Raw genomic sequence first — 22,580 nt, 5'->3', positions numbered from 1 at the left:
TGAGACGAACACACGGGGATGAATTTAAGGGACACAGCCACAATTTTATGGGCACCGCGAGGCCTCTGACCTCTGCTACGACCCTAACTGGCAGCTGAGGCGTGGAGACGCTGGAGTTGGATACCTGGAGTTGGACGGACCACGGACCATGGGCTCCTACCACAGGCCTGTCTTTCTGCCGTGGGTCTCTATCCGAGCCACTGTGTCCTTCTGAACCTCAGTCTCATCTGTAAAATGGGGCCATCATCTCTACCTCCACTGGTCATTGTGAGCACTGAATAGCACCTATCACACTACCGGGGCTATATAAAAGGCTCTCTGAAGTGTTTCACAAGGCAAAGGTGTGTGTTGGGGCAAGAACAGTGCCTTTAAAGCAAACAGATATGGGTTCAGACCCTGGCTCTGCCATTTATGAACATGTGGCTCTCTGAGACTCAGAGATCGTTTCTCCATCAATAAAATAGCAAGAAAGATTCTAACCTATGGCGATGTGAGAGTCGGCAGATACAGGCAAAGGGTTATCCAGCAAGGTGTCAGCCTCAGGCTTGGGCCTTTCTGAGGATCTGTTTCCTTTCCCTTTCCAAAGATGATACAGGCTTAAAGATGTGTATTCAAGGAAGTCTGGCTTCACTGCAGCCCTTTCAGGTTCAGCCATGGAGATTAGCCAGGCTCTCTCCCCAGCTCTTGGCTGGAGCCAGTCGAGATGGAATCTGACAGTGGCCATCTTGGATGTGCTGTGTGAAATTCTGAATGCATGCAACATCTGGGCAGGACATGAGCTGGGACTGCAAGGGGAGGATGCTCGGTGAAGCTCTCAAGCTTCTCCAAGCAAAGCACCTGGCCTGGAACCCAGGCTCCGCTGGACCCTGGCACACGCACAAGTGGCTTGCCTTCCTGCCTTTCTCTCTGTACTGGAGGTCCTCCAAAGGCAGGGGCCATTGGGTCTCAATGATTTCTCTGTCTCTCAAGGCCCAGCAAAAGGCCTGGCAAAGAGTTGGTGCTTGGTAAATGTTTGTTGAATGAAACCGATGGATGGATGGATGGATGACAGATGGTTGATGGAGATGTATAGATGGGCGGATGAAGGAAGGGACAGGTGGATGGCTGCACAGATGGATGGTTATAGCTACACATTTGTCTCTTCCCTCACGGATGCTGCAGAAGATCCAGGCTCTCCCTTCTGGGGCACAGAAGCTGGGCACACCCTTCTCTCTCAGGGAGTCCCTGAGTCATTTCGAGAAAAGCTGTAAGAAGGAGTGCTATGGTGGAATCATCTTTCAGAAATCTCCATGCTTTGTGGCAGATACTACCAAGGTGAGGGAGAAGGGACTCGCAGGCCAGCTTCTTATCTACAGGGGATGATGCCAATGGCCCACTCTTCCTCCTGTGATGGTGCTCCCTATCAGCACTCCCTCGGAGCTATCTACTATTTTTTGTTCTCTCTTTTACATTGCTTCCAGCTGCTGCATCTGCTGGCGATCTCAGCAGCAGGGTCTCTGCTCTTCTCCCTGTATTAATGCCCACCAACTCCCAACAAGGGAGTCTTGGAGCCTCCCCACTGTCTGCAAGTTAAAGTCCAAACGAGGCTCACGAGCCCTTGCCAGCCAGACATGCACCTGCCTTTCCAGCCTCATCCCTCAGTGTTCAAGCCATTTTCTCCATCCCCACTATGTCCTCTGAGGCTATCCAGTCCTGCCTGGAACACACTTTCCTCTTTGTTCAAATCTATCACCCTCCCAGACCTGGCTCAGGTAGGAAGCCCTCCAAAGCCTTTCCACAAACTGCTCCTTTTAGAAAATGTGGGAAAATCAGAAAAGTGTGAAGAATATAATGAAAGTTACCCATCACAATTCCACAACCTAGAAATGACCACTATTTGTATTTCTAGTCTTTTTTCCATGATCATATTTTTAACATGGCTGAGATCAAAGTCTTACATTGTTATTTCTATGTATCGTTGTCTCCTAAAGAACATTCTGTACTATTGGATTTTTTAATGGTAAACGTCACTTAAAATGTTTGCATAATATTCCTTAATTCATATCCCTAGGTATTTGCATCTTTTGGTGACAGATTTATTGCATTCACCATGCAATTCACTCTTTTAAAGTATACAATTCAGTGGTGTTTAGTCTATTCACACAGTAGTGCAACCATTACCACAATCAATTTTAGAACATTGTCATCACCCCAAAAAGAAATCCTGTACTCATTATCACCCCCTACTCCCCCAACCTCCACCCCAGCCCTAGACAACTACTAATCTACTTTCTGCCTCAACAGATTTGCCTATGCTGGATACTTTTATGAAATAAGATAATATGTGGTCTTTTGTGACTGGCTTCAGAGCAAAATTGTTTCAGGTTCATTGCGGTGGCAGCATATATCAGTATCTCATTCCTTTCTTTCTATGCCCAAATAGTATTTCACTGTCTGGATACACCACATTTTATTTACCATTGATTACTTGATGGATATTTGGATTGTTCCTACTTTTTTTTTTTTTTTATTTTAAAGAGAAAGAAAGAGAGCTCAAGTGGGGGAGGGGGCCAAAGGGGCACAGAGAGAGAGAGAGAGAGAGAGAGAGAGAGAGAGAATCTTAAGTAGGCTCCACACTGAGCATGGAACCCAATGTGGGGCTTGATCCCACGAACTGTGAGATCATGACCTGAACCAAAATCAACAGTTGAACACTCGACCAACAGAGCCACCCAGGTGCCCTGGATCGTCCCTACATTTTGACTGTTATCAATAACGTTGCTATGAGCGTTCATGTACAAGAGTTCATGTAGACATATGAACATGGTTTTCAGTTGCTTTTGTACATACCTAGGAATGGAATGGCTAGGTCTTATGGTAACTGCATTTAGTCTTTTGAGGAACGGTCACACTGCTTTTCCAAAGTGGCTGCACCATTTTAAATTCTCTCCAGCAGCGCATGAGGATCCTGATTTTTCCACATCCTCACCTAGAGTTGTTGTCTGCCTTTTTGACTCTAGCCATCCTAGTGGGTGAGAAGTGGTATCTCCTTGTGGTTTTGAGTCACATTTCCCTGATGACAACTAATGTTCAGCATCTTTTCATGTGCCCACTGGCCATTTGTATGTCTTCTCTAGAGAAATATTCTCTGGTCTTCTGCCCACTTTTTAAAATTGGTTATTTGCTTTTTTATCATTGAGTGGTAAGTGTTCTTTTTATACTCTAGATACAATTTCCTGATAAGATAGATGATCTGTAAATATTTTCTTCTATTCTGTGAATTGGCTTTCTGCTTTCTTTCTTTCTTTTTTTTTTTTTAATGTTTACTTATTTTTGAGAGAGAGAGAGAGAAAGAAAGAGAGAGAGACAGAGTGTGAGCAGGGGAGGGGCAGAGAGACAGGGAGACACAGAATCTGAAGCAGGCTCCAGGCTGAGAGCTGTCAGCAGAGCCTGATGTGGGGCTTGAACTCATGAACCGTGAGGTCATGACCTGAGCTGAAGTCGGGCACTTAACCGACTGAGCCACCCAGGAGCCCCTCTTTCTACTTTTTTAATTGTGTACTTTGAAGCACAATGGTTTTTAATTCTGATGAAGTCCAATTTATCAATTTTTTTCTTTTGTTACTTATGCTTTTGGTGTCTTAAGAAACCACTGTCAAATCCAAGGTCATGGAAATTTATTCGTATATTTTCCTCTAAGATTTTGATAGTTTGAGTTCTTACATTTAGGATTTTAGTTGATTTTTGTATGTGGTATAAGGAGAGGTCCAACTTCATTCTTTTGTATGTTGAAATCCAACTGCCCCAGCACCATTTGCTGAGAAGACTATTATTTTCCTATTAAAGTATTGTGGCATTCTTATCAAAAATTAATTGATCATAGACATGTCTTTTTTTCTGGACTCCCAATTCCTTATGCCAGTAGCACATTGCCTTGATTATTGTTATTTTGTAGTAAGTTCTGAAATCAGAAAATAGGAGTCCTCCAACTTGGTTCTTCTTTTACAAGATTGATTTGGCTTTTCTGGGCCCCCTGAGTTTCCACACGAATTTCAGGAACAGCTTGTCAATTTCTAGAAAGAAGCCATCCAGGATTCTGATAAGGGTTGCCTTAAATATGTAGATCGATCTGGGGAGTACTGCATCTTAACAATATTGTCCTCCAGTCCATTGATATGAGATGTCTGCCACTCATTTGGATTTTCTTTAATTTCCCTCAGAATGTGATGCAGTTTCCAGAGTATAAGTTTTGCACATCTTTTGTTCAATTTAGTCTTAGGTATTTCTATTCTCTTTGATACTCTCGTAAATGGAATTGTTTTAATTTCATTTTCAGATTATTCAATGCAAGTATGTGGAAATGCAGTTGATTTGTATATATTCATGTTGTATCTTGCAATCTTGTTGCAGTCATTAATTTGTTATAATAGATTTTTAGCAGATTCCTTAGGATTTTCCACAGACAAGGTCATGTCATCTACAAATATAGTTTGACTTCTTCCTTTCCAATCTGGATGTCTTTTATTTCCTCTTCTTGCCTGACTGCCCTGACTAGATCCTCCAAATACAGTGTTGAATCGCAGCAGGGAGATGGATATCTCTGGTTTGGTTCCTGACCTTAGGGAAAAAGCATACAGTCTTTCATCATTAAGTGTGATGCTGGCTTTAGTTTTTGGTCATTGCCCTTCACCAGGTTAAAGAAGGTCCCTTCTAGTTTCTTGCACGTTTTTATCACGAAAGTGGGCTAGATTTTGTCAAATACTTTTTTACATATTTTGAAATGATTTCTTTCTTTATTCTACCAATATGGTGTGTTGCAGTAATTAATTTTTAGATATCAAACCACCCTTGCCTTCCTGAGACAAGCCTCACTTGGTAACGGTGTATAAATCTGTTATAATGGTGTTGGATTCAGTTTGCTAGTATTTTATTGAGGGTTTTTGCATTAATATTCATAGGAAATATTCTGTACTTTTCTTTTCCTGTACGTCTTTGTTTGCTTTTGGTATCCAGGTAACAGCAGCCACTTAGAATGAGTTAGGGAGCGTTCTGTCTTCTTTTAGAAAGTTGTGTGAAGAAGTGATATTCATTCTTTACATGTTTGGTAGATTTCAACAGTGAAGCTATCTGGGCCTTGGCTTTTCTTGGTGGCTAGTTTTCTGCCTACTAATTTGGGCTCTTTACTTATTGTAAGTTGATTCAGACTTTCTATTTCTCTCAAGTCAGTTTCAGTAGTTTGCACCTTTCTAGAAATGTGTCTACTTCCTCTAAGTTATCTGACTTATCAGCGTACAGTTGTTCATAGTATTCTTTTCTAATCCTTTGTATTCATGAAAGATTGGTGACACCGTTCCCTCTTTCATTTCCAATACTAGTAATAGGAGTCTTCTGCTTTTTCTAGATCAATCTAGCTAAAGATCTGTCCATTTTGTTGATCTTTTCAAACACCCAGATTCTGGATTCATTTATTTTACATATTGTTTCTCCATTCTCTGTTCCATTCATTTCTGCTGTGATCTTATTTCCTTCCTTCTGCTTGCATTAGGTTTAACTTGCTCTTCTTTTTCTAGTGTCATAAGTTGACATAGTCAAGTGTCATAAGAAGACCAGGCCTATAGCCAGCCCTGGCTGCAAATGACCCAAGGAAGGCAATGGTGTAGTCACACCTGATAGAAACCAATCATGGATTGTACCTCTGGGGACCACAATCAGTGAGCATAAGGAGGAATGGCTACAGAGTGGGTAAACACCGGGTCTGAACAGTGCCCTGACTCTGTAAAGACAGTTTATCCCTGGCATGCTCCCACTCCTGTGTCTGAGCCAGCTGGCTGATGGGACCTGCTGAGACTAGATGGTCTTAGATACAAGACATCAAGGCAAAAGGTAAATCCACAGCAACTTCAGACAGGCTGGGGCATCTACCATGAAACCACAGAGAAGCAAAAATGTGAAAAGCCAGCATCCTCATCCATGTTCAGCCATGGAAGATCTTCCAGTTGCTTTGAATGTTCTAGACTGTAAACAATAACCAACCGCACGGGACCCCTGCCTCTATGATGGCTCCCACACAGCCTATACAATAAGATCCCAGTCCCTAAGCATGTCAAATACAGCTGTTACAAACAGTTGTGTCCCCTCCCCACCCCCCCAGAATTCACATGTTGAAGCCCTAACCTCCAATCTAACTGTATTTAGAGATAAGGCCTTTAAGGAGGTAATTCAGGTTAAATGACACCATAAGGACTGGGGCCTTATCCGATAGTACACGTGTCCTCATAAGAAGAGAAAGAGACACCGGGAATGCACACGCATAGAGGAAAGACCACACGAAGGCAGCTGTCTACAAGCCAGGTAGAGAGCTCTCACCAGAAACCAACTGTGCCAGCACCTTGAGCTTGGACTTCAAATCTCCAGGGCCGTGAGAAATTTCATTTCTGTTGTTTCAGCCACCCGGTCTGTGGTATTCTGTTATGGTAGCCTTAGCAAGCAAATACAACAGCCATTCAAATCCTGGCCCCCAAACAAACCATTCCCAAATCATCTTCTGCCACGTACTTTATAGTTTCTGAAGACTTCCTGTCATTTCCAGAACATACCTCCATGCCTGTATGAAAGTGCTCTCCACTGCCCGGAATGCCCCTTTCCACCTTCGAGAGTCAGCTTGCGTCACCTAACCTTTCTCTGAGGCCCCAACACAGGGTGGCCCCCACAAGCAAACTCCCACGGTGCCCAGAATGGTGTCCTCAGTACACATGCACAGATGCCTTTGGAGGCAGAGACAGAGCCCCTTCATTTCCATATTGCCAAACTAGAACGGGGTAATGCACACGCAAGGTGTCCAGGAGGAACTCGTGGGACTGGAGGTCTGCCCTCCCACAGGCCCGAGCCTCCATGCCGCACCATGAACCCTCCCTTGCTGTTTGGCATGGTGCCGAGTTTGCATTTGGAGCCCAGTTAGTACTGCGGAATCATCTCCCCATGTCAAAAGAGGAGGCACACCTCACTCACGTCCAGATTCTGGTGTCTATGCTGATGTCAGTGCTCAAGTGGAAAACCCCTTCTGCTGTCCTGCAAGCCCCACTCGTACGTGTGTTTTCACATACAGAATTTTACCTCTGCATTAAATTGGCGAAAACACAGCCCCCTGTTATGTCAAGGGATCACCTACAGGGAATATTCTTATTCTAGTTATTATTGACTCCTTCTGGGATACTTCTGGATTTTGCTGCTCCATTTCCTGAACAAAAAAGCCCCTCTGATCTATCCTCTGTGGAAACAGTCTGTCCTTTCCCTAGAAAACCATGCCAGAAGGGACTCTGGAGAATCATCTAACCCAATTACCTGACTCTAAATATGAGAAGTTCATTTATTCATTCAACAAACACGGTTAGATCCCTTATTTTGTGCCAGGCATGATACTCTACAAGGAGGGGAGCGCTGGAGAAGGAAGAATAAGAGTAAACATGACTTCTGCCCTGGAAAAGCTCAGGGGTTATTCACCATCACAAGATGCAAAGTGTCCTAGAGTTACAGAAAATGCAAAAGTCTCCGGGAACTTGCCCGAAAGTCTAAGAGATGATACCTTGTCGAGAATTACTCAGAGGCAGAGGCAGAAACAAAACTTCAAGGCTGCATTTCTGACTGTTGGGACAAAGAGCTTTTCTCCACGTGGTAGAATTTCAAAAATGGCCTCAAAATAGGCCCTGCCCTCATCCTTGCTCCTTGGATGTGCCCTCACACACCACCTCTGGGCTCACTAGCTCTGATACTAGCAGAAACTTGAAAAGCACCCGCACATTGGGGTTTGCTCTCTTGCTGCTCTTGAAACATTGTCACCCTAAGAATAGATCTGAGCTAGCCCACTAAAGGGTGCCAGACCACATGCAGAAGAACCGAGGTCCTCCTGCCAATAGCGTCCTGATACCAGACACATGAGTAAAGCCATCGAAGCCCAGGGAGCCCCTAGCTGGCCCACCAGTGCCCATAGAGGCCGCAGCTGACCACAGATGCATGAAGAAGCCCAGCCAAGGCAGAACATCTGCCCGGCTGAGCCCAGCACAAATCGCCAATCCATTAGAATTGTGAGCTAAGTAAATGGGGTTACACGGCGATAGATTACAAAGGCGCCCCCGACGGCCCTGGCCACTCCGGATAGAAGGCAGGACGGCACTTGTACCAGTAATCTCATCTCCTGCAATTAGGAATGTTTCCACACGGTGCTGACGCATTCAGGACCAATGGAGACACACGTGTCAAAGACTGGAATGTCTTAAGACACAGACTACCGAAAATGGGGCGGATGCTTCTATGGAAGTTTGCTGGCACAGATTTCCATCCCTGCTCATGAAGGTTTGGCCTCCCTGCCAGTGAGACTGTACCTAAATGCTGTCACTCGCGGAAGCTTTACACAAGATAAAAGCATCTCATTGTCCTAACTGTGTGTTATCTCAAAAAGAATTTCACCACCAACGGCTTTCTCACGGTTTTCTTGTTTTGTTTACCTTGTAGATTAAACATCTAGTGTCTATTTTTTTTAACATTTTTTTTAATTTTTGAGGGACAGAGAGAGACAGGGCACAAGCGGGGAGGGGCAGAGAGAGAGGGAGACATGGAATCCGAAGCAGGCTCCAGGCTCTGAGCTGTCAGCACAGAGCCCGACACACAAGCTGTGAGATCATGACCTGAGCCAAAATCAAGAGCTGGATGCTAAACCGACTGCACCACCCAGGTGCCCCATCCAGCGTCTATTTCTATTAACTTCTGTCATTTAGGGAGTTTGAAATCTCACTGAAACGGAACTGAGGGGTTTTTTTTAAAGTAATTTCTATACCCGACGTGGGGCTCCAACTCAGGACCCTGAGATTAAGAGTTGCACACTCTACTGACCGAGCCAGCCAGGTGCCCCAAAACAGAACTGAGTTTGAACTGCTAAGAAAAAAAGCCAGTAAATAAGCTGAAGACTGGGGGAAAGCCTGCAGCCTGGGGTCATGGGGAAGAGCAGTAAAGGTGGGATGTATGAGTATTGCTTTCACTCTAGGGCTTACGTGGCTGATGCTTGCCAGGAGGGTGCTGGGAAGTAAGGGACAATGGTGGGTAACAAACAAGCCCAACACACAGTCCTTCCTCGCAGCCTGCCAGACTGATGGCAGAGGCAGCCAAAGAGATCAAACTAAGCAGTAAGAGCTCACACTCACATGTCACTTACAGTGTGCCAGATGTGAACTCCCACGCATCTATCTAACCTGTACAAGCACCCTAGGGAAAGGTGCTGGTGTCCCCTATTTTAAAGATGCAGAGACTGGTCAAGTAGCGAATCTATGGCCCCATGCCTTGTCTGAGTGGACCCAGTCTGTTCCCCGCAGAGTCTGGCTCCATGGCCTACACTGTTCTCCCTACACTGGGATGCTTTGTGTCCCAGACAGACCAGTCTTCCCTGAAACATGTCCCTTCAGGGATCAACTGACCAAAATGTCTAAAGGCAGCAATTTCCCAGCCAGGGGTCTTTCGTCTCTAATCCAGTGGCCTGCAAGTGGCCTGGGGAAACTGCCTGCCCTGACAAGGTGAGACTAACCAGAGGCTTCCTGAGACCAAAGATGGCGGTTTCTAATTGTCTTCAAGCTCTTTCTCCTTCTGTCCTTCCCCTTCCCGCCCCCCTCTGTATTCGGGGGCCCCATACCTCCTCTCCCACATGCTTCTCTTATTCTCCTAGAGGCTGTCTGTTCTTTTCCCCCTCTTAGAATTCATCCCCCTTCTGCCACCCCATCTCGTGGGTCCTCTAAGTGAGTCTCTTGCCACCTTTCTGAAGTCCATTACTCAGAGTCCTGGGGCATTGCCTAGGTGCCCACATGCTTCTAACCACAGAAAACAGAGCCCCCAAAATGTAGATGTCATCAAACAGCTTCCGGCAGCAAGGAGGGAGGTGGCCAGTTAAGACCTCTCCAAGCCCAGCCCCAAACTTCCCATCTGTTGAAATCCCCACTGTGAAGGGCTGCCTTGTGGTTTCAACCCAGAAGGAGAAGGTATGGGGTCAACAACTCCTGAGACACGGCGTGGCACAGAGGCAAGAGCGTGGTCAGGAGCTAGCCCCCGGGCCCACGCCAGCCCCCTTGGTGACTTCATGTTTACTCTCTGAGCCTCAGTCTTCCCATTGACAAAATGATAAGGCTGGCACTGAGCCCTGGGGGTAGGGACCACCCCCAATTCGAGAGTCTGATGGAGTCTGTGATATGTCTTCCTTTCCAGAAAAGTGCATATACTTAACGTAGCCATGATGTCAAAAGGTCCACAGACTCTAACCCCCTAAAACCCTCTGCCACCTACTCAGGGGAAGTCCCCAGGGTTAGGGAGAGCTGGAGAACTCTAAGGACCTTAATACTCAAGCCTGACTTCCTCTACCAGAAGAAAGACAGTGTGCCAGTGACTGGCTCACGCCCCTTTCTTCTCGGGGAGGAATTCATTCACTCATTAACACACATTTATTAAGCTCCTGCTGAAGGCAGGCCACTATTCTAAGCACCAGGGACATGACGACAGGCCATTCCACTGACACTTGCTCTCTGGGGAGAACAATGCAAGGGGACAGAGGCACGAGTGCCCTACAGGTAGCACAGGTGTGATTTCACAAAGTGACCCATTTCCATCCTGATCTCTATTAATCCTGCCCCATATTTCTGGTTTGGGAAACGTGTTCAAGGAAAAGGAAGGTCTAATTCCCCTCAATCCTAACATCAACTGAAGATGTATTTTTCCAAACCTTCTTTCTTTCCTTCTGTTCTTCCCCCTTCTCCTCTCCCCTCCTCCCTGCTCCCTCCCACCCTCCCTTCTCCTTTTCCTTCCAGAATGTTGATGGAGCTGTGAACCCAGGAGAAACGGCTCCTTTACACCTTTTTGAGGAAGGTGAGGCATGGTTTCTCACCACTGCACACAGGAGGATTTGCTGGGCGGCCAAGAGAGGAAATGAATGGTCAGCAGGTGCAGGAGAGGCATGTTGGGAGCTGGTGATGAACGTGAAAGGGGGGGGGGCAGTTCCAAGTGGAGTGACACAGCTCACAGCTCTGGTTGTGACCTCCTAGCTACACACAGCCCCCTGCTGTGTGTGTCTCTGACACAGAGAGAACAATGTCACTCCCAGTCCGTCAGTGACCACCATCAGCATCCCTACCCCCACCCGCTATGAACAAGGCTGTGTGAAATGAAAGGAACGTCCTACCAACAAGAACCTCGGATGACCCTCAAATATGGGACAAGGGTTGTCCTGTAATCTCAGCTGTAAAAATGTGCACCACAGAAGACCATTTCCTCCATTTACACAATCACTGATGGTCGGGTTTGCACTCAAAAACAAAGTGCATCTGGGATTAACATCTAAACCTAGAAGGTGCCAATAAATAGACGATGGTGGACAATGGGGGCTATTCAGGAAGCAGTTTATTTGGCTATTTTTTTCTTAGACTCCACTGCAAAACAAAGCCAGATTTGTATCTGCAGAACATTCTTACAGCAACTGGAAGAAATTATCCCTTGACGAAGCTGTTGGAAAAATCAACTGCAAGAATAGCAGCCGGCCTTTCCCCTGGTCATCAAAAGATCTTTGCTATCCAAAGAGTCTTTAAAAAAAAAAAAGCGCCCAGAAGAGATGCCCTATGTAAAAATAAGGCAGTTTCCTATGCTATAACAAAGGCAGAGGCATCAGAAGGAGAAACAACAGTTTCATACAAGAGAAAAAAACTTTTAGAAATATTTTAAATAGGCAAAAAAAAAAAAATTGAACTGCTACTGAAAAGTTGATCGATCTGATCAAAAACAGTGTTGTTGCTCTAAATGCAGAGTAATATCCGCTTTCCAGGAGCTTATGTGTAAATTTCATAAAACAACGCATTAAATTAAAGGTGCTTCATTTTCGAGTCCTCATTGCAAAGCGCCAGTGTAAGACATGATTCCTCTCTCACCTTCATGAAAATGAACTTGTCCCTGTCATTAATATTTTACTTGTAATTTGGTTGGCTTGTCCATGCTCTCTCTCCTTCATTTGTCCCACTGATATATTCCAGGGGTGCTCCAATGAGGTGTCCCACAGGGTAGGTGGTCCCACCTGTCCTCACTGTCAGAGAGTAGAGCAGGTATCTTGAGAGCAGAGGTAATAAAGGTGTTTGCTGGGAAGGAGAACCCCCATATTCCCTATGTGCCTGTCCCTTGGGGAGACACCTGGGAGCCATCCTTCCCCCACGTCTCCTGCCATCATCACCAGGAGCAGGCAACTTTAGTCCTTCCACTGCTATCACATGCTGTCACTACTCTGCAGGATCTCAGCCCTCCTCACCTGTCCCCTGGATTGTGGCAAACACCTCCAACCACCATTTGTCCATGTAACAAGTCTGCCTACAGCACTTGCTGGCTTAAAACCACGGGGATCCCCCCAGCCTCGAAGGTTCAAGTTTGAGCCTGTAGCTCAACCTGCAGCACCACGCCCCCCCCCCATCCATCTCACCCCCCAGGGAATGGCCTCATTCTACCTCTCTAGCTTCATTTAGGTTCCTGCCACTGTCCACCTGGTGCCTTCTGCCCCAGTAATACCACTGCTGGTATTCTCATGCAGCCCATGCATTCCTGCCCCAGCCCCCTCCCCTGGCATGCCCTTCCTGCATGTGGAGTGCTGTTTGAGGGCATGGGTAAAAAAGGAAGTAGGAGCTGAAACCCAGCCCATGTTCTGCCTCCCAAGCCACACACCTGAGGGGCTATGTCTTCATGGATGGACTCCCTTCTTAATTTACACAAAGGCTCTGTATGGCTTAGCAGGGGTCCTATCTCTATGGGCTTGCCACATCACATCATAATTATCCACATGTTCATCTACCCCCACCCCTTCATCAAACAAAGCAGTCTCTCCCCACACTGGTGCCCAACACAATGCCTGGAACATGTGGATGTCAAAAACCGTTGACGTCACTGGTCGGTTGAATGGGAGCGAGACTGTGGCTGAACAAAAAGAGCAGGGAGATAAACCCTCAGAGCCTGTCTTACTACAGAGGCTTGGAAGAGCCCAAGAGCCAACCCAGAGCCTTACAGCCAGGGGGAATGTTCAAGGGGCTGGGCAGGGGGATGCCTCCCTGTTCTCACACCCACAAAGACCAACAGAATGGAGTTCAAAATAGCTCCTCTTAGGGACAAAGAAGGGATGTGATTTGGTTCACTCTGAGGATGTAGCAACCACAGGCAAGTGATGCAGCAACACCTCATCACCCAGGGGGCAGGAGTTCAGAGAGGTCATGAGGGCTGCAGGAGTCAGCAGGGAACGCACAGAAACACCAAAAGATGTAAGCAGAACTCGTGGAATGTTGCTCAGAGCACTGAACCAATGACATAGGCTAGGGGGCGTGGAGGAAGGCACTAAATAAGTGACTTCCAACCTGATTAGGAAACCAAAGGGTGAGGGGAACATAGGAAAAGCCAGTCTGACCTATGAGAAGAAAATTCCAGAAGGCAGTAGGGGGTCAAAATTATGTCCAGCCAGACGATGGAGACACTGCGTCTCCATGAGCTGGATCCAGTTGGCTGGGAGGAGCCCTTAGCTTCTGGAACCACTGGTACCACACCCAAAGGGCTGGTGGCTGACATGAGGAGGACATCATGAGGACATTCCCAGCTCCGGGAAATCACCTCTTTTCCAGGTAAATTTGCATAGTTGGGAGGAAGTGTCCTAAGGTGGCATTGCCCAAAAATTCAGCTACAGGGTTTTGAGGCTTCGAGGACACAGGGATCAGTGTGACCCAGGGCAGAGGTAGGGGGTATCAGCTGAGCCCCACTTTGGGGAATAAGGAATAAGGAAAGGAGCAGCCAGAGCTAGGACTTTGGCTTATTGCTTCTAGATCCACTGACAACGGCCAAGACTGAGAACTTGGGGAGGTTCCCACTCCCAGCCCTGACCCCCGTGTCACCCAGAGGAAAGTCCTAAAAACCACACCAACTGCAGACTGCCTTGGAGGAAGCTCAGACTGCTGGAACCAGGAGGGGAGAGGAGTGGCATCCATGTGAGGGTGTGGCCGCCTGGTTACTGGAGGGAAAAGCCAGGTAACTGAACCTGAAGTCGGAGGCAAGAAAGGGAGAAAACACAGAGCCAGCAAGGTCTGTGGAAGGAACTCCAGGCCTTATGTTCTGGAACGTCTCCGAAAATGTAGGGAAATTTGGAACAAAATGCTAAATGAAACTTTCAAAAATGAGTCATTTGTGAATTGCAGCGGTTCTCCAGGCAGGGTGTTGGCATCAGGACTCTGCAAGCAGAGGGACCGGGGACAGCCGCACTTTGAAACAGCTCCCTCAATCTCCCAGCTGTTATCCCAACAGCAGCTACAGAAAGGAAAGCCTGTCAGCCCTTTGAGGGTGAGGGGTGGCCCAGAGACCAAGTGCACAGGAGGGAAGTAGCAGCTTTAGAGAAAGAAGAAGGGCACCGAGGGGTATATTACACACACACACACACACACACACACGCACGCACACACACACACTTCATGGTGGCCCTGCTGATCACCAGACCAACATGCTCTGGCCCATGTTTAGAATGAACTGTCTGGTGGGGACCTCGGCTGCACAACCACACAATTGTAGGGGGGCTCCCCGGCCTTCCTTGTCATACAGAATCAAAGGAAGGCTTCACGTCCTCAGACTGAGTACGGTTTCTGACCACCCAGCCTCTCCCCAGCCAGCCGGCCATTCGCCACGTGGGAAAGGAACACCTTCACTGTTCCGAGCATGTCTAACTAACATTCAGAAGCGAATTTAAAGTCATCTTTTTTTTTAAACCTATTTTTTTTTCAACGTTTATTTATTTTTGGGATAGAGAGAGACAGAGCATGAACGGGGGAGGGGCAGAGAGAGAGGGAGACACAGAATCAGAAACAGGCTCCAGGCTCTGAGCCATCAGCCCAGAGCTTGACGCGGGGCTCGAACTCACGGACCACGAGATCGTGACCTGGCTGAAGTCGGACACTTAACCGACTGCGCCACCCAGGCGCCCCTAAAGTCATCTTTTATTGGCCTAAGGAGGACCACCTGGTGGACTGAATTCAAAGGTGCTATAGTCTCCGTCTTTCTGTCGACATGATTGCTGGAAATTTGCTGAAGGACCAGTACTTTAAAAGTCCAAGATACTGAATCTGGATCAAGCAGCCACTCCCCCAGGGCATCGCAAGATTTCTAGTTTCAGAATGGAGACATATCTTTCACTGATTTCCCACTTTCAGTAATTGTGAGCCAACAATCAGGGAGAATTCATTATTCTATTACTCTTTACCGTAGGGTGAAGTGGTCTTCAACCCAGATGGAAAATGTCAGAATTTATCAGGAAGACGCTACTTGCAGAGATGAAAGTCTGCCTTCCACAGTGGTGCATTAAGAGGAGCAACTGACCTGGGAGCCAGAGAAATCTGAACTGAATCCAGCTACCCTACCTGGGTCATCCTGGGCCTGTGCCCCCATGTGTAAAATAGGAAATGGTAATGATAACATTGGCCTCACAGGCTGATGTCAAGTTAAGATGAGATCATGTAGGTAGAGAGCCTAATCCAGACCCCAGAACATATTTGATACTCAATTAATAGCAGACACTCAATGAACAGAAGATAATTCTGCTATACCTTAAGTCTAACATTTGTTACACTGTAAACACCACTAGCTGAACACGAATTTGCCTTGACACTGCCAAATGTAGGCTTAAAAATCTTGGGTGCAAAACAGTTAAAGATGGAGTCTTTGGTCTGCTGTACTAAAAACAGCGTTGTGTTTGGACACACACATCGTAATGACACTCCCAAGAAATGCCTTCTTCTCTCTCAGGGTCCAGCGTGAGAGGCTGGCATGTATAAGGACATAAGTTGATTCCATAAGCAGGTTTGGCCGGTTTCTCAGCTATGGCTGACACCTGTGACCCAGTGTCACTCTGAGCCACCTGCAGAGCTGGTCTCGGGACCGGAAAGTTTCAGGCACTCTGAGGCAGGCCTAAGGAGCTGGAGGCAACTTGTTGACCAAAAAACCAACCCAAAGCAGTGCGGCTAATAGAGGTGCACATAGACCCCGCTCTGAAAGACGCCACCCAGGGTGGCTTCTGAGGTCTCCAGGTCCTCTGGGAGGGAGATTATTTTTTAAATGGAGCAGAGTGGAAAAACAGAGGGAAAGGTGACAGTTGTCTGGGTTTTCCCCACAGACGGTGGAGTAGAGAAGGCCTGGAGCTGAACTGGGAATGGGACTTTAGGACACTCCCTGGAAGGGACGGACTGGAGTCAGGGGTGACCTGGGGTCCCCTCTCCCTTCCTAAAAGCAACAGGCAATGGTGTTGAAACTCAACAGCAGAGACGTTCCAGAGCATGCAAGAAGGCAGGCCCGCACAGTGGCTGGTATCTGCCCAAGCAGCTGGTCTCAGTTATTCAGACATGGACACACTTCCATTCCAGTTGGCATAAACCTCTGCCCTGAGGCCACCCCCCTGCTCCCCACCACTCCGGCTGCCATGATCCCTCCTCCAGGAACCCCTCACCCTATTTGATATACAGAGATGCAGACACAGGGTTAACTTCTGTTGCCGGAGGCCTCCAGGACTTTCTGATGGGTCAGGGCTGGTTGTGAAATCACCTAAACGTTACCTCTGACATTGGCCCCAATGCCAAAAGGGTATTTATTGACCTGAATCATCTCCAGGGGGTAGAGGCAGAGTAGGTAGGCCGGTGGCCTTCCCATCACAGTTCTCTTCCAAATCCCAGGGCCCAACTGCCTCAACCACCCACCCCACCTTCTTATTGCCATCGGCGGCCACCACAGTGCAGACACTGATTTCCCAGAGACAGCTCAGTTTAAGCTACTGGGGGCTTGCCACATCTAAGTGGAGCAAAAGCAATGGAACCGAGAGACCTCCCCACAAGGTGACGTCAGCGTGGAGACTGTGAAAACCACTCACAGCCAAGGAAGGGCAGCCGGTTGGCCATTCCCAACCCACTCACCCACCGCCCTGCACCGCCCCCTTTAGAGACCAAAGGTCTTCTTTATTTTGTTGACTTCCAACTAGGACAGCCTCCCCACTCAACCGAGGAAAGCCCCCGAAGTCTAGGACTTGGACAACAAAAATGCCTACTTTCAATTCTTTGTCCTCTTTTTGTATATCGATCAAATAATGCCCCATATACCACACAGTTCTCAGAAGTTAAACCAAGAACACGCAACTGTACAGCCAAATAAGTCAGAGTGGAGAGTAAGTCAGAATGGAGAATTAATGACGATGCTTGACAACTCTCTCTTTCTCTCTCTCCTCTCTCTCTCCTCACCCCCTTCCTCCCTCCCTCCTTCCCTCTCTTCTCCTCTGTCTCCATCTGACACATATGCAGAGACACACGCTCTCTTCTGGAGGATATCTTTAAGAAAGATATTGCCAGAACTGGTAGGAACTATTAACAGCCCATTACGATAGGCAGTTTGTACAGCTGCCCTGAAGCTATGATTTTAAACCGGGTCTTTAAAAGTCCACATCTCTGTGTTTTTAACGTGCAGCTACCTGGATTATATACACCTTGTTGAAAAACAGGAGAAATGCTATAGCTGTGCTAGGGTTGGGTGATTACTGAGACACAAAGAGAGCTATAATCTACATCACACCGTGTACCCTGGGAGACAAGAGGCCTGGGAGACAGGTAAAACATCCATGGAACAGGAGACGCTCACTCGTCACTAGGCCAAATGGTTACCACCAATAATTCCTTTCCCCGAATAACATAAACAAGCAGGGCTTTCCCTGTTTCATACAAGAGAAGGGGAGCAGCAGGCGACCAGCTGTCTTATGGTGTATCGTCCCAACGCCTTTTCTAACAGCAAGACAAATCCTTGATGGAAAATGTACAAAGTAATTGAGCTGGCAAGAAATCAGAAGGAAATACCCAGACCCCTTTCTCCCTAGTTATACACGTAGGACACCTCTGAAGCTCATAATCAAACAGGAAGACAGAACAAAGGTTACTATATATACAGTTTTGATGTTCTTATCTGCTTAGGTGGCTTTCTGGAGTTGTCGGCGTTGATTTCAAAGGAATGCCCTTGCAACAGGAAATCAAGTCCAGTACAAAAAATAAAGTCATGTGGAATTTTTGAAAACTGCCATACGGTAGAATCCGTATCCTGGTTGTTATAATGAAAATAGAACTCCTGCTTCTTAATTTAAAAAAAAAAAAATGATAAAGGCTAAATCTCATCTTTGTGGGCACTGCTGTGCCTGACGTTAAAACGTATGTGAAGTAGGTCATGAAGAAAGCCGTCCCGAAGGGTATGCTACAGGAAGAAGGGCAGAGGCCAGCGTGAATGGAGCCAAGTGCGTCTGGAACAGCACTGGCAGGGGGGGAGGGGGGGACTTACTTGGGTGTGCCCGTAGGTTTCCAGTACCTGCAGAAGAGGTACTGTCCATCGGCATTGACCAGGTGAGGCAGGTCCTGGTATGGAACGCTCTGTGGGGTCTGCCTGGGAGAACTTTCCTCCGGCATTCTGAAAGGATCTCCAAGTCCTTGAAAGAAAAGAAGACATATTCCGAAGTCAGAAATACGGCAAAAACACACAGAGATGGGGAGCAAAGCCTCGTTCGGTGTCAGAAACATTTTTAAGCAGTTTAAAAGGACCCCCTCCATTTCAAAGACTTAAAAAAAAAAAAAAAAACATATTTCTTGCAGTCTCTCCAAGACTGAAAAATCCCATTTGTTCTTAAGAAAATGCTCACTTTATTTTTTAAGTGCCTCATTACAGCTTTTTTCCCCCCTTCCCATCTGTGTTTATTTTAAATCATTTCAGGAAACTTCATCTTAAAGACTATTTTAGCTGTAATCAAGTGGAAATTATACTCAGCTCTGTGGGTATAAAGACGCAGCTGCAAGAAGACCCATCTATCTTAAAATCCCCAAGGAAGTTTCAAAGGGGCACAATAATGAGGTGGATGATACTCCAATTAATGCCTCCTGTGTCTGAAATTCCAAAGATTCCATGACAAACCTGTTTCCATCATGTCCTGGCTTTTGCATTCCACAACCACGACAGCATGGAGAATCAGAGCCAGGCAAATAAGGGCTGTTCCCTCATCTCGGCGGTCACAGGGCGGCATTCAAGCAGTTCCCCAGCCCCTGTCCCCCACCCCGCGCCCTGCCCCCAGAGCCAGTCTTGAGGGCTTTCGGGGTGCTGAGCCCGGGAGCCTGCTTCCAGCTCGCACTGGAAGCTCTCCGGGGCTCCCCCTCCGTCCCCAGGGGCGGGGAACAGGCGCGCGCGACGCCCCACTACTAGTTCAGGTCATCACTTTTCCTACACAAATCCATGGAGGGGTTCGGAGAGGAGAGGGGCTCGCGAGCCCGGCACCCCCTGCCCCGGAAACTGGAAAACCAGCTCCGCGCACACCGAGGCACCTCGCACACGCACAAATGCGGGTCCCCGAGGCAAAGTCACCCCCGAGGCTCCCGACAAACTTTGCTTCCTGCCTGTCTCCGACAGCGCAGGGAACGGAGCCCGGCAGCTGTCACTGGAAAAGCCACGGGAAAAACCGGGAGACTTCGCTGGGCGTGTGCACGGGGCCGGAGGGGACCGGGAAAATGGAGTTGACGGGGACAAGTTGGTTTGGGGGCTGGTGCGAGGGAGCAGGGGAGGGCGCGCGCACACACGCGCACACACAGACACGCGCGCACACACTCGTGCACAGACGCGCGCGCACCAGGGGCGCGGGAGCCCACGCCGAGCATGCCGGGGACCCCCGAGGCTGCTCCCCACCGGTGGGGACTGCACTCGCAGGCTGGGGCGGGGGCCGGGAGGCAGTTACCGGGGCCACGAGCGCCGCTGTCGCGTTCCCCGAGCGCCGCGGGTCCTCGTCTGCGGCGGGCCAGAGCCGGGCCGAGCTGCGCGCCGCCGGCTCCGCGGCGACAGGGCGCGGCGTCTGCGCTGCCACTTTATCCCCGGGCCCGCTCGGCGGCGGGGGCGGCCCGAGGTGGGTGGGGACGCGCGGGACCGGCGGGCGGTGCGGGGAGGCGGCGCCCGGGGCCCACGTGTGCCCGGCCCGCGGGGAGGAGCGGGGGCGCAGCCCGCGGACCCGGCCACGCGCTCCTCCCCTCCCAGCCTCGCGGGAGGCCGCGCCCCGGGGTGGCCGCCCGGGGGCCGTCACGAGGCCTGGAACCCAGCCGGGCTCTCCCGAGTGTCAGCGCGGGAGGGCTCGCCACACCCACGCGCAACACACCTCGCGCACACAGACCCGCATAGGGACACACACGGACACCACACGATCTGCAAATGCACACGGACCGCATGCGTGCACAGACCCACACACAGATAGTACACGTGCAGACACAGGGACACATGCAGATACATGTAGACACTACATGTGCACAAGGACACACGCCACACATGCAGGCATGCACATAGACTTCCCCACAGATACACACGCATGGACACGTACAGACACACAAAAAATATACCACACACATACAGATACTCGGTACACAAAGGCAGACACATGACATCCACAGAGACACAAACTCACATAGACACACATGGAAAGAAACAGACACACACACGCAGAGACACACGTAGACATCAAGTATACACACATGACATGCACATATGGGCAGACACTCATATACAGACACATTTACACGCGCACAGAGATGCACATGATCAGACACCCACATAAAAAGTGGGTTGGGGGTGCACAAACCCCCAGGAGGTAGGGTAAAGGCAGACTAGTGTAGGCCTTATCCCTCTACCCCTATACCCAGCAACCGTCCCTACGTTCTAGGAGACCGGCCCCCAAATGAAATCTCGAGTGGATCTACACAGGCCAGGGGAAGGTCTGAACACTATCCAGTACAACTAGCAATGTAGATTGTGGGGGTGCAGGAACCAGTGTTGGATTTAGGGTCCAGACCACCTGCAGCAGCTCCTCCATTTGTCCTGTGAGCCTTAATCTCCTCACCTGTAGCCTGGGTGCAACCATACCTGTGTCCCCAAGGAGTGTGACCACGGTCCCCAGCTCACACTGACTTCAGCTGGCCTTTTCACCTTTTCTTCTTTCATAAATAACTTTATCCCATTGCAATGTTGAAAAGAACTGCTGTACTCCAGAAGCTGGTGTCTCAATGTCACATTGTCTGTGTGCAGGAGGCCCAGGCTGCTTAGAGCCTGTAATCTAACTTAAGAAATAAAACAATAGCCTTTGAGAAGCTATGGGCTCTAAGTGCTGCCAAGCTCAGCCAGCCCTCTGGCCTCAAGCAGTTCACCAACCAGGCCTGGGACAGAGAAGGGTAGCTAAATGCAGCTTTACAATATCCATGCGAGGCAGCAATCTTGGGGCAGGGAGCTGGGGGCTGGCTTTCAAGCTGGCCATGCTAAATACACTGTATTTACTTGGATGGTAATTTGTTCAAGGTGGGGGCGGGGCGGCAGCTGGGGATCTAATGGAGGCTATGGTGGGGGGGGGGGGCAAAGCGCACCTTGTACACAGCTGTGGTTTCAGTGTTCTCCAGCTCCAATATTCCAACATTTTAAATAGCCAGTGTGAAAGGCTTGAGGACAGATTTTGCTGAAGTTGTCAGCAGAGCCTCGGTAGAAATGGTGGTAGAGAATTGGAAGCTCTGCGTCCTTGGTTACAGACATAGATGAAAGCATGGTGTGTGGTCAGCAGGTTGGGAAACCATGAGTTAAGACATTGAGACTGTGCTGTTCTGTATCTGGCTTTTTTTTTTTTAATTAAACTTTTTATTTTGAGATACAGGTAGATCTGCATGCAGTTGTTAACAAATTATCCAGAGAAATGCTGTGTACCCTTTACCCAGTTTCCCCCAATCTTACGAAACTGTAGGATGATATCACAACCAGGATATTGACATTGATACAGTCTAGATGCAGAATATTCCATCACCACAAAGATCCCTTGTGTTGCCATTCTGTAGCCACATCTACTTCCTTCCCACCCCCATTCCCTTCATAACCCCTGCCAAGCACTAATTAGTTCTCCATTTATAAAATTTTCTCATTTCAAGAATGTTCTATAAAGTCACACAGTATATGACCTTTGAGGATTCACCTTTTCATTCAGCATCTCCAGGCGGTGTGTGTAGCATTCTGTGGTGTGGACGTACCACACAGTTTGTTGAGGGACTTCTGGGTCATTACCAGCTTGGGGCTATCACAAATAAAAATGCTTTTGGCACTCCTGTAGAACTTTTTGTGTGAACACCAGTCCTCATTTCTCTGGGATAAATTCCCAGAAGGGCAATTGCTGGGCTATAAGGAAATTACATGTTGTTTCAGAGCCTGCCCAAAAGTGTTCTAGAGTGGCGATACCATTTCACATTCCTGATGTGAGAGGTCTAGGTTCTCAGCGACCTTGTCAGCATCTAGTGTTGTCAATATATGTATTTTTATTTTAGCCTTTTCCTCCTCATCATCTTTTCTCCTCTCCCTTTGGGACTCAGATGATATAGTATTAGATCTTTCGTTATAGTCCTATAGGTCTCTGAGGCTCTCTTCAGTTGTTTTCCAGTCTATGTCTTCTCTGTTGTCCAGACTGGGTAATTTCCAGTGCCCTGTCTTCCAGTTCACTGCTTCTT

General features: G+C 48.2%; 1 protein-coding gene across 7 annotated transcripts in view; it reads right to left on the bottom strand.

Moving 5' to 3' along the window:
- MGLL (monoglyceride lipase) overlaps positions 1 to 22,580 on the bottom strand; it is a 162,713-nt gene that overhangs the window by 100,106 nt on the left and 40,027 nt on the right. For 2 of the 7 annotated variants that reach the window (XM_045494026.1, XM_045494027.1), the window contains exons 1-2: positions 19,799 to 19,920; positions 18,364 to 18,508 (exon numbers count right to left, since the gene is read on the bottom strand). In XM_045494026.1, the coding sequence (XP_045349982.1) occupies positions 18,364 to 18,488 (125 nt within the window). In that variant the 5' untranslated portion in view covers positions 18,489 to 18,508; positions 19,799 to 19,920. Of the gene's footprint in view, positions 1 to 18,363; positions 18,509 to 18,987; positions 19,542 to 19,798; positions 19,921 to 22,580 lie in introns of those variants that run through there. The other 5 variants (XM_045494024.1, XM_045494023.1, XM_045494025.1 and 2 more) reach the window with 4 other exon arrangements.

This window comes from Leopardus geoffroyi, chromosome A2 (assembly GCF_018350155.1).
Source record: "Leopardus geoffroyi isolate Oge1 chromosome A2, O.geoffroyi_Oge1_pat1.0, whole genome shotgun sequence".
In the NCBI taxonomy this organism is placed as follows: Eukaryota; Metazoa; Chordata; class Mammalia; order Carnivora; family Felidae; genus Leopardus; species Leopardus geoffroyi.
Note: the sequence above shows the minus strand (reverse complement) of the source record. Positions and strands in the feature narration are given on the sequence as shown.